This window comes from Amblyomma maculatum, chromosome 2 (genome assembly GCF_055883805.1).
Source record: "Amblyomma maculatum isolate TAMU_Amacu chromosome 2, ASM5588380v1, whole genome shotgun sequence".
Lineage (NCBI taxonomy): Eukaryota > Metazoa > Arthropoda > Arachnida > Ixodida > Ixodidae > Amblyomma > Amblyomma maculatum.
The window spans coordinates 178,442,543-178,455,330 of NC_139345.1; the positions used below are offsets into that span (position 1 = coordinate 178,442,543).

The window sequence follows — 12,788 nt, forward strand, 5'->3', positions numbered from 1 at the left end:
CCTCGCTGTTGCGAGTTTTCTTCCAAGGTGGGACTGTATAAGAGATGTGCAGCCCTTGGCAGGCCAAGTCGATGCAACATGTTTATGTCCTGGTGAACCGAACGTTAATGCATGTGCTGATGTTCTGGCTTAAAGTGCGTTAACTTACGTAGCCAATGTGTGGCGACACAAAAATAGTGTTTCAATTCTCACCCACAATATAAGTGCTTGATTATACAGTGAACGTGTTCTTGGACATAAAAGATCTCTAACAAATTATTCATTTCATTTCATTTCATTTATTAATACTGTCAGCCACCATAAGAGGCTGTAACAGAAGTGGAAAATACAAAACAAGAAATGAGGAATATAGAAGACGATGAAAATCAATAGTCAATCAAAAATTGTATCTGAATACACACACAAGCAAAACAAAAATTAATTACACAGGAATCAGAACAACAGCCATCCTACACATCAGCAATAGAACCTCATCACCCTGTGGTAGAGCCATAGATGGAATTTTCTAAATGGCGTACAAATTCAGATAATGATGATGATCGAACAGCAGAATCTGGAAGAGAGTTCCAGTCCTTGCAAGTTCGCGGGAAATAACTAAACTTGAAGCAATTATTTTTTATAGCCGGCAATGGAATGAACCTACTATGACGATGCCTTGATGTCTCATTAGTTTTGATCTGAAAATAGTCTGATTTATTCATTTTTAGGTAATTATTGATAATGAGGTAAAGAGTTTTTAGTCTTTCATACCTGGTTCTGCTTTCTAACATTGGTAGTTGGGCTTATTGGCAGAGGTCTGTTGAAGAATGGTTACGGCGGTATTTATTATATATAAACCTTGCAGCGAGCCACTGAATCCTATCTAGCTTGTGAATGTTAGTTGTTGTGTCGAAGAATGGTCGAAGAAAGCAAAGACGAAAGACGGCTTCGACATTTTGGCATGGTTTCCTTGGGGTTTCATTAGCATGTGATGAATAGTAGTATGCTCTGCACGACGAAGAAAAAAGCGCAAACCAAGTGAAGTAGCACACACGACATGCGCTAACATCCTTTAAATGGCGGAACGATACCGATTAGCCCAAATTTCCACCCTTGTCATTATTCCGCATGCTTACGAAATAGCTTTGGTTTTGTTTGCCCAAATTCCCGAAGCGAATCAGCAGGCTATAAGTGTCGACCGCCGTTTCGCTTCCATAGAAATGCGGCTGCCGTGGCCAGGGTCGGAAATGGATCATCCGGCTTGTTTGGCACGCCCCTTACGAAAGAGCCACCGCGGCGGAGCAATTAAATCCTTACAATGGTTTCCTTCTTTTTGACCAAAGCCCTCCAAAACCCTGACTATAGTGAATCTCGTTTTCCGAGAGAAAAAAAAAAAAATGTTGATGAGCGTTCTCCTTGTCACAAATTTTGTGAGCGTCATTTTTGCGTCCAAAATCTCCCTACTTTCACAACCATTTAGAATTATGTCCTGTCACAAAGGTTTTCTCAACAAACAAATTACGCATACAAAAGAGGAAGTAGTGGCTGGCCTTCCAAGCTTTGATGATTTGGTATTGGGTAACTCTGTTAGAACTTTGCAGCTCGTTAGTCTTTGATCACAGGAACGGTGCCTTAGTTGTCGATTGTTACTTAAGGAAATGCGCCCTCCGAGCGTTAGTGCGGTTTGAGTAAAATAACGTTATATCAAAACTTGGAGTTATCACTCACTTATTTAACCTAATGTGGCAGTCAGCAAAGAAAAAATGTTTTATTCCGTTTGCTCGAAGCAACGTCGGCAATGATAACGTTGTTGATGGCACACATCGCGACATATGTTGGAGCCCTCCATTTCATAGCGCTGCCTCACGGTACAGCTTTCACACTGGTACGAGATGTCTGCAGATTCCGGAGGCGCCGGTAATGCGTCTGAAATATATTTATATCGTGCAATAGGCACAAGCATAAAACAGGACTTGATGAGTTCATTATCTGCGCCAGAGCAGATGCGTTCGAAGGAGCTCACTGCTTAGCTCACCTGGATATATTACGGCATCTAATGTGTTCCTTCAGAGGCCTCACTTCCTCGCTGTCAGTGGCCGAGAAAGTTGTGTTCGCGCCGAGCATGCCAAATTGGGCCTCTTTAATACCGCTGCTGTGCTCGAACGAACGATCGATCTAAAGGAGCAAACCACCTTACGGCCCACGGTAAGCGAACAAAAATGCGGCTGACATGCATCCGGCAAAAAGGTATTCGCTCGCCAAGCAGCACCTTGGCTGCACTGAGCTGTCAGGAAAAGCGCTGACTTCCGCTTCGGCGCTAACGAGAAAACGTTGCATCTCGCTTTTGACGTGGATGGGGCGCTACTACCCGATCCGGGTCGCTGATGCTGGCATATCTCGAGTACTGTTCATCAGCAGTACATGCACAGGTTCGCTTTGTATTCCTATGATGGGCACATTCCTCACAGCAGTGGACACTGCTGTCAAAACTGATGGATGTAACTGGGTACCAGTATACCAAACAGCAAGCGGTGCCTCATTATGCAGGACACTCATTATGCAGCGCTCATTATGCAGGACACTCAGGTAATTATAAGCAGCCTCCAGAGGCAACATCAGTTTATAGTAGGTAGCAAAGCGCTGAAGGCGTGAAGGTGGTGTTGAGTTCAGGTACGTACAATGAAATTGTATTAACTAGAAGAATAAAAGCGGAGAGGAGGGCATTTGGCAGGTGTTCTGAGTTGCTGAATGGCACCTTACAAGTATCTGCCAAGAGAAAAGCATAGGTCTCCTCAATTTGGTTACACTTTCTGCACTGGTTCACAGAAGCCGGAGCCGAGGCAGTTATTTAAGAGCGAGTGCAGTCTGCACTAGCGTTCTCGGTGCAGCGCCCAAATCGAGTGCAAAAGTGCAGAAGTTCTCCTCTGCTGCGGACCTATACATGCACGTAGTTAAACACGTGCGCGAGATTGTGCTGGTTCCATCGAATGCTGCGCACTTGTTCACAGTACCGCATATACAACCTGGCAATTTAAAAACTGTTGAATTAAAAACTTGACAAGGCTCTTTCCGTGGCGTTGTGCAGTAGCGCAGACAGACTAGGCTTCCACTTAGAATTCAAGGTTATTGAGACTGCCACCACGCTACTCAAAAATGCGTCAACATTATGCGCCAGCTGCAGCGGAAAAGAGTTGCATTAATTTTAAGCTCCGTCGTCTCTCAACTTGTTTAACTCGCGCTCAATGTCCACGGGCGGTGGTCGAGCAGTGATTGTAACAGAGTGAGGCGTGGACAGTCTAACAGGCGAAGGTGTGGTCTGACTGGTAGATTCCGAAGCAGTCGCTACTGTAACTCAGCTTCTGCTAAAGTTGCAACATACTGATTTCTGATGTGGTGGCCACCTAGGCGAAACGAAATATACCGCAGCGAGTCGTCACAAACATTTTGATTGCCAAAGTAATTTAAAAACAGCTATCACCTTATGTTTATTACACACGGAATTACGCTACTGCGTGCAACTTGTGATTGTCATGATCGCAGAACGCGGGCCACGCTGCTAACATGCAAAACACGTCCATTGCCAAAACAACTATTGGCGGGGGAGTCATCTGCTACTTCTCTGCTGCGGACAGGGCCAAGCAGCACTGGCGGGGATTGTGGGTAGTGCAGGAGACCTCGTGTAATACGGCATCAAATTGAGTGGCGAAATGCAGGCGTCGCGAACTGCTCTGAAATGCTGCAGAAAGGGCAGCCAAATTGAGGAGTTCGCATGTAACAGCGGTATCTTACGAGTACATTGAGGTTGACGAAAAGTGTTGACTGTAAACTGGCGACACTGCAGCGAACGATAGAAGGGGAGATATAGCTGCAACTTAAGAGATTCGAAGAGAGATGAGTGGACAGGGAACAAATGCTTGTGTATGACATCTTAATTGACATCTTATTGATTTGGGCAGGGCATAGTAAAGGCAATAGAATAGGTAACGCTCTAATGTTTCAACAGAAGGCATGCGTAGCAGCGTCGGCAATAAGTGTAGTGAAACACGGAAATAAGAAGTTTGCGGGGGTAGCCTGTCCCGTCTAGCATATGTTAGAGAGATATGAGAGAGGTATCTTGGCAGGGCGATGGCAACATAGACAAATGCTGATTGAACGCCGGGGAAGATCACGCCGTGGGACCACGGGCATGTCAGAGTTTATAGTTGCTCGGCAGGTGGTCGCTGCCAATTGGCATTCATCGTCATCATCATGAGCCGCACTATGCCCACTGCAGCGCGAATGCCTCTCCCATTTTCTTACAGTTAACCTGGTCCTGTGCTAGCTGCATCCACTTCATCCCTGCGGAGTTTTTAACTTCATCCACCCACCCAATTTTCTGCCGCTAAATGCTACGCTTACCTTCCCTTGGAATCCAATTAGTTACTCTTAGAGACCATCGGTTGTCCTCTCTTTTCGCTACATGCCCTGCCCATGCCAATTTTTTCCTAATGTTAAGTAGAATCTTAGTAACACCCGTTATTTCTCTAACCCACTCTGTACTCTCCTATCTCTTAACTTCCCCCGTACCATTTTTCGCTCCACAGCCCTCTGTGTTGTCCTCAACTTGTGTAGAGCCCTTTTCGTTAACATCTATGTTTCAGCCTGATAGGCGAGCACCGGTAGGATGCGACTGTTATACACTTTCCTCTTGAATGACGCCGGTAAGCTGCTAGTATTAATGTTTGAGTACCTTCAAAATGCGCTCCATCCCAATCTTATTCTCCTAGTTATTTCCATTTCGTGGTCCGGATCTGCGGTCACTACTTGTCCTAAGTAGACATATGCACCCACTTCCAGCGCTTCGCTACCTATATTAAACTGCTGTTTGTTCCCAGTCTTTTCAACATTGCCGTAGTCTTCTGCATATTATTCTTTGGCCCAACCTTTGTGCTTGTCCTGTATTATTATTCATAAGTTGCATTTGGTCCCCAGATTTATTTAACAAGGCAATGTCACCAGAGAATCACAGATTACTGAGATATTCTCCGTCGACCTTGATGCCTAACTGCTCCGATTCCATATCTTTGAGTGCACCCTCTAAGCAAGCTGTAAGTAGCACTGGGGAGATCGTGTCTCCTTCACTAACGCTTCTTAATTGACATTTTGTTACATTATGCAGAACTATGGTTGCTGTGCGGTCACTATACATATCTTCCAGTACTTCCACATATAGCTCACCTACACCCTGATCTCGCAATACCTGCATGACTGCTGAGGTTTCGACAGAGTCAAATGCTTTCTCGTAGTCAGTGAATGCTATGTATAGGGGCTGGTTATATTCCGAGCACTTTTCTATTACTTTGTTGATAGTGTGGATTCAATCGATGGTCGAGTACGCTTTCCGAAATCTTGCTTGATCTTTTGGCCGATTGAAGTCTAAGGTCGTTCTGATCGTTTGTAGATTGAAGTCTAAGGTTCCCCTGATCGTTGTTCGATTGATGTTTAAGGTGTTCCTGATCGTGTTAGCGATTACGTTAGTAAATGCATTGTACGCAAGATAATAAGCTGATTGGCCTGAAATTGTTCAAATCCTTAGCGTCCCCTTATGAACTAAGATAATGTTAGCGATCTTCCATGCTACTTTCGGTGTCATCAGAGTGACCAGTTTTTCTAGCGCGATATCCCCCCGTCCTTAAAAAATCTTTAGTTACCTGGCCTTCCCCAGCTGCTTTCCCGCTTTTCATAGCTTCTAAAGCTTTCTTAACCTCGTTCATTATTACTGGCGGAACGTCTGATTGCTCTTCACTACAGCCAATTTCATTTTGGTCCTGACTAGTCTGGCTACTGTACTGTAGAGGTCCGTATAAAACTCATCGGCTACCTTGATTATGTTGTGCATGTTAGTAATGACACTACCCGCCTTGACCCTCAGTGCTATACATCTGATTTTTGCTTATGCCTAATTTCCTCTTTAGCGCTTGCAGGCTACGACCGCTCTTTAGAGCACGCTGAATTTTCCTCATGGTATACTTTCTTACGTCGGCCACCTTGCGCTTATTGATTAGCTTTGATAACTCTGACAGTCGTATTTGGTTTGTTCGATTGGGGGCTTTCGTACTTTGACGTTTCCTAATCAAATATTTCGTCTCCTTATATATATATATAGTTTACCGGTATCATCTAACTACTATTCTTCCGCCTACTCTTACTGCGCACTCAGTAATGGTATTTCTGAAATTATTGTTCATCGCTTCCAGGCTAGGGCCGTCATCCTCGGTTAAAGATGAATATCAATTCTGCAGCGAAAGCCTGAATTTTCTACTTTTCTTCTTCCTCACTAGTCTGTTCCGTTCCGGCTTCAAATCTAGATCAATTCGAGGCCTTACCATCCTGTAGTCACTGCATCAAACCTTTCCGCTTACCTCTACAACCTGCACAATTCCGGGGTTAGAACAGACTATAAAGCCAATAGTCTTCATTCTTCTATAGACTTCATTCTACAGTCTACCCATTAGGGCTTTTCCATGTCCACTTCCGTTCTTTTCTGCTTGCTGAAAAAGGTATTCATGATTCGCAAGTTATTTTGTTCAACAAATTCAATTGATACCTTCCCCTGCTATTCCTTAACCCAATGCCATAGTTACCCACAGCCTGGTCTCCAGCTTGCTTTCTGCATATACCTTGGCACTGGAGTCGCCCATCAGAACAGCATACTGTGTTCTTTATTTCCCCATTGCCCATTCTGCATCTTCATAGAAGCTTTCGACTGCCTGGTTGTCATGACTACATGTAGGCGCGTATGCTTGTATACAGCCTTCTGTTTATACAGCTTATTAAGCTTAATTACAATGCCTACAACCCTCTCATAATGCTATAGAATTCACCCACATAACAGATGGCATTGCCAAGTGCTAATTGGTCCTCTTAGTTTGATGACGTCATGAGACCACGTGACTTGGCCGAGTTTTCGTGTGTGCTGGCAGTTGAAACATGCGCTGATCACGTGACATGATCGCGACTGGTGGCGGTAGGTTGAATAAAAAAAATGATAAGAGCGGTTGGGCTGCAATTAAACTTGCAGCAGGAACGCTGCATTTATTGTCGTTGCTTTCCACTCTTGGGGAGAATAGCGCCACTGTAAAGTTTTCAGTGACAGGGGAACAAAACACAGCTTCGATGAAACTTGATGCTTCACATATGTCAGGGAGGTCGTCGTGAGGAATTTCCGCCTGGTGCAAGCACCATCGGCAATAACGAGTGCCCCAGAGCCGAGCAATTCGCGGTCAATACGGAGTTGGTTGCGGTTAGAAAAAGGAGGGTACAGACCTGGTTGAAGGTATGAGGAAACATATGAACGCCAACCTTGCCCAGGGTATTGCGGGTAGGTGATGAGAAATTGATGAGCTGGGCTTGGGTAAGGGACATATGGGATAGAACTCGATTAAAGGCCATGTCATTCGTGCACATGCCCACTTCTATGGTAAATATGCCCTTGACCGCTCGCCAATTTAGGAGAGTTATCGAATGCGGTTTAGTGATGGCAGTGTTAAAATGAACATTTTGAAACGAGTGTTCTTCGTAGGTGACATCGAGCATTTTGCACTCTAGGGCACAATCAATTGGGTGTGTATCATGAAAGGAGAGCACGCGATTAAGCGTTGGTAGGGGACATGGGATAGCAAGAGTAACTCACTTTTTCCGGGGTGGGTTGGAGTCCGCGTTGATGAATTACCTGTGCGGTCTAGGTGGTGACCCGTGGTAGGGGATTTCATCGTTGTATACACAAGGTGGGGGAGTGGTAATGGACTTTCTGATGCTCTTAATCTGGACAGCAGGGTATCCCTATCTGTTGTCATCACATCAGGAAAGAGGGGGGAGGGTATCCAGCTCGCCTGCCCTGCCTTTTTATGACCGCGGTCTTCCACCGCATACGACTGCGGCCAAATACCGCGCCGTAACGGTCCTCGCCAGGTCGCAACATTGGTCCAGTCCTGGGATTCCCTGGGAATGGTCGTTGGTGTAATTGTGCTGGAGAGGCGAAGGCGTCGAAGCACACTACGTGGTGCATCTAACAGCCGTTCCACTTCTCGCCGTTGGTTGTTGGTACCTGTTATACAACGTACGAGTCAACTAGAATTTACTGGTGGTTGGCGTCGTTACGCTGCTCTGCACCTGAATCAGGTGTACTATCTTGGGGGATGACACTGATGAGACGTTTTTCTGAGCTTCCAAAACCAAACGTCGGCACCTGAACTTCATTCCTAGTGAGCCGGGCATGAATTGGCCACTCGTCAGCAGCCGCAATTCATCTGACCGACGTCGAAGTAGGCCGAGGTAGTTGCGTTTTTGACGCTCTGGCTAGCTCGACCCCGGGCTCCACTTAGTAGCGTCTGCTGAGGAAAAGCTCAAGCTTTGAAATCTAGAAAACAAGCAGCTTTAATGACACTTTTTACGAAACTTTATTCGTAAGCTGGAAAGGTCTGGAGACTGATATGGTCAAGAGCTAAGCTATATATAATAGATGACTGCGAAGAGCTTATGGATGAACCATTTTTTTAGGGCACAGAGCGTCTTTGCCGACTTAACATAGTCCATCAAATCTCTCAGCTGGTCTAGCGGTTGTTTGAGGAAACTATCAAATCAAGCACAGGACACATCCCTACAAATTGGCAACCAATTAAACACATACCTGCACAGACGGTATACGATGCACGGGCTGGTACAGTAATGTTCCAGTAAGCGGTATTTTGCTGCTTTGTGTCAAGGGGCAAGGATTTCCACTTATTTTGTGTATAGGCACGAAGATTGAGGCACATTTCTCTCTTTAGAAACCAATGCAGTGCTGTGGGCGCCTGCTGATACCTCTAATTATGTTCACCGCTCGATGCCCTTCTTCCGAAAGGCTCTCTCTGCTTATTCTGACAGACTGTCACTGGTCCTTTCCGTCCGGGAAGTACTCCATCACGTGCAGCCCGGGACGGCGCCCCAGGCCGTTTCTCCGCATGGGACTGCCCTTTTGTCTGCACTTCAGCTTGTCAGACGACGCGCCGTCAGCTAGCGAACTGTACTATCGCAGCAGTGGGCTGACGACAAACGCCCGTGGGAAAGCCAGGGCAAGCAGGGGGCGCCGGCAGCTTTTCAAGACATTGGGGCAGTTTTTCTTAACAACATCGTTTTCAAGTGCAGCAGGAAGAACCGACGCCGAAGGGGAGCTGTACAATGAGCACCAGCGGTGCGCATCTACTAAATATTTACCCGTCCTAAAAAGATGCATTCTCAGACTAGCTGCATGCTTCAATGCTTGCAATAAAGTGCGGTTTTCTCCCCAACCTGCTCACCATCTTTTTCTCTGCACATCAATTTTCAGACCTATTCTTCCGCTTTAATTGCTTGCGTCGGTCCATGCTTATGCTTTGCTTGCAGCTCATCCAAAGGCCTATTTATTGGACCCCGCCTTGGAACCGGTGATTTGCGAAATAGTTCCCACAAAAAATTCATCGATTTATCCCCGCTATGAAGATATTTTAAACACGCGTTGAGGAGGGCCGGTGCCCGACACCTTCATGATCGGTATTTTGTCACTTTCTTTTGAGGGACAATGTTCGCTGTTCAAACGCTAACGGTATCGTCCACTACCTTTACGTACGCCTCTTCTCCACAGGATTACGAAACGCCTGCATGAATACTGAAATTTGGACTGAGTTCAATGCTTTCCCCTTCATCCCTACCTGCGAACAGACATAGTGTTGATGAGCATCAGCCTGTGGTACTGAGGCTGATAAGAATACAGAGTGATGTGGCTGATTTTTACTTGTTGTCCATTCTTTAGAGAACAGGCCTCTTAACATCGAAGGCGGCCAAGGTGAGTTCTGTAAGGTGGGACGGCACGACAAGTCGAAGAGGCTTAGCGACCGCAAGTGGTGCTCCTTCGTGACGTAGAGGGTCACGATCTAAGGTCTGTGACGTGGACACTGATGCACTGGCGACAAAAGCTCGAATACAGTGCACCTAGGGCCCCTACCACCGATGAGGTGAGTCAGCCGCCACGTAAGCGGCTGCGGCGCTAGGCAGTGTGGTGCGTGCGACCGCTGCTGGATCAGGCTTGACACGAGCAGCGCGGCAGGTCGGGGGCAGCCGGGAGCACGCGGCGGGGTCCGGTGGCACGTCGGGGCGCGGTGGCGGCAGCAGTCACGCGGGGCGGGGCCTTGCCGGCGGGGGGGACCCGCGCGGGAGTAGGCCACGCGCCTTGCACGGCGGGGAGCGTGCCGGCACAGCGGCGGCCGCCGGAAGCTGCCGTCCGCGGCGCGCTGCTCAGTCAGTCGCCGCCGGAGCCGGTTCCGGGCAGGAGAGCACTTTCGCTTTTTCGCTGTCGCTGTGTGGATACCGCGCGCCCGACTCGCCGAAGGAACACCATGAGACTCCGCCGCGGACGGGACCCCGAGTGTCCACTCTGAGCTGTTACCTGCGACCGCTGGACAGAGGAGCCGTCGGGAGGAGGCTCATCCCGCACTGCGCTGCCTCTCCCTTTCCTTCCCGAGGACGGCGACCTTGGCGGCACAGCGGCGACGTCCGCCGGGGCCCCCTCCTCAGTCTGCCTCTGCTGGTCGCAGCTGTGTGTGAGTGCGCGTGTCCCTCCCGCGGGGAGTCCGACAGCCGCCGCGGACCACCAAGCCCGCCGCCATGCTCAAGGGATGGTTCGACGCTTTCCGCACCGAAGGTGGACCGACGCTCTACGCGTATGCCAACCGGACCCCGGTGACCGAGGACTTGCGGAATATCCTTATTTACGTATGCTTCTCCACGCTCTTCATAGCCTTCGTCATCGTCTTCCCAGGAATACGCAAAGAGGTGAGCTGCCGTCATGCCTGTGTCGCCGCGTTCGCTTTCAGTCACTCTCGGCGCCAGGCGTTGGATTACGCTTGGACTTTATGGCGACCGCACTTTTCATTTATCGCATGCTGGGTGACTGCAAGAATGTTAGCACACCAGTCAAGGCAACGCGTCATTACTTAGACTGGCTCTCATTTCCAACGAATTCTTCGCATTTCTAACGCGAGAAGAAGTCCGGTGAAGCCACGCGTTGTCTGCTTGACTGCAGCCATATTGCTTTTGTTTTATATCATAATTTTACTTCGAGAACCGGAGGCTTGGTTCAACGTCCTCGGTGCCTGTGCGCGCCATATTTTATTACTTTCAACGCGCTTTTTCGTTTTTCAGTCCTCAACTATGGACCTTTTCACTGCTTAAATTCGTTCAAGCAAACGCCTCTGTGAAAGGGAGTCGCTTCTTTCTTTTTTTTCTTTTTTTTTCTTTTTTTTTTTGTGGAGCAACTTTAGGTGGCTTTCTACCTCTCACTTTCTATAATAATATTTGGCACTGTTTACATATAACCTCCACACCAAGTCTGGGTATCTCCGCATTTCTCTCCTCGACTCTGCGTCCATCTGGTGTTTTGCTTCATGTAAGGAAGCATTTGAACTGCGCGAAGTTTATGTGCAAAACACGTGTGGCCCGAACGGTTGCCGGTTAGTTCTGCTGCTGCATAAACAAAGGTGCGCCTCGACGCTGCTCTATAGACAGTTCCGGCGATCAAGAGGATTCGGTTCCTGGGGTAACGATCTTCGCTCCGGTTAGGACGGGAAGTTGGACACCTAGAAATTGGCGTACATGTCTGAATCATGCGTGTGTCATGCTTGGAACAGCGTCTTTAGGACCTCTGGCTGGTTCATACAATTGTTTGTCGGCTGCACGATGGAACCCAGACATGTGAAACCACCTGTTAAAACCATGGGGAAACTGCAAGCAGTAGGCATGAATTTCCAAACTTACACATTTGCCTCTTTAAAATTCTTTTATATACATGAGACACAGCCATTTAGCATTCTTTTATATACATGAGACGCAGCCATTCAGCATCGTCAACGCGTCCTAAGCTGCGAAAAGTACTGATTGCTTATTTTCCCTCCTTTTATTCCTTGCCTCATGTGTACTTTAGCCAGCGAGCATTTCCTGATTAGTCTCACTGCCTTCCTCTTAATCTGTCTTTCTATTTTCCAACGTGACTGAAACCTGGGCACCATCGCTGTTTGTTTCTTACCCCACTGAGCCCGGTCATTCCGTCCCCATCGCTTTCTCTCGGTCGGAATTAACCACTGTCCGCGGCGCGTCCAACGGAGAGGCGCCGCCGCGTCCACTCTCGCTTTTCTTCGGCTCATTCCGGCGGCTGTTTCGCGCGGCCAGGTTCCCGCCGGGGGAAAGTGCGGGGACCGTTCGTCAAGAGAAACACACCGGCGCGAGGGAGCGTGTACAGAGAGCGCCGCGAGGCCCGGCGTTCTTGAGTAAAACCGTGACTTCCTTGACACAGTTTTGTCCGTAGCGGCGGCGATGATAGCGTCATCTCGTTTTATCCCGCCTCTTTAGGCTAACAGCCCGCAGCCGCTATGCGCTCGCGCCGCTTCGCGTAACAGCGCGCAGGCAGAATGAGAAAGAACGGAGCCGCTCGTTGGCAGCAGCGCGCGCAGATGCGCCTCGCGCGAATGCTCTTACCACGGCGCAATGTAAGGAATGGGGCGCTCTGTGTATGGACCTGAGAAGGAGGTATAACTACTCTGCACACACAGAGAAATGGTCGTACGTGTTTCAGATAATCGCTTACACATGGACTAACCGTCATCTCCAGCTGGAGAGGGACCTAGACCAGCCAGCTGCTTTCTTTTCTTTTTTTTTCCATGAATACGCAAGCACACATCGGAGCCTACTAGGGCTACCAATTGTTTCCTGTAACACATGCGGCACCGTTTTCCAGCGTTAAGGGAAGCTGCATCGCCTCG

At 48.1% G+C, this 12,788-nt stretch overlaps 1 protein-coding gene across 1 annotated transcript in view; it reads left to right on the forward strand.

The window, feature by feature from the left end:
* Nucleotides 1-10,242: 10,242 nt before the first annotated feature.
* The window catches only part of mol (dual oxidase maturation factor 1 mol), a 250,992-nt gene continuing 248,446 nt past the window's right edge, over nt 10,243-12,788 (forward strand). The window contains exon 1 of the mRNA XM_084595545.1: nt 10,243-10,806. Within this exon, the coding sequence (XP_084451671.1) occupies nt 10,639-10,806 (168 nt within the window). The 5' untranslated portion in view covers nt 10,243-10,638. The remainder of the gene's footprint in view (nt 10,807-12,788) is intronic.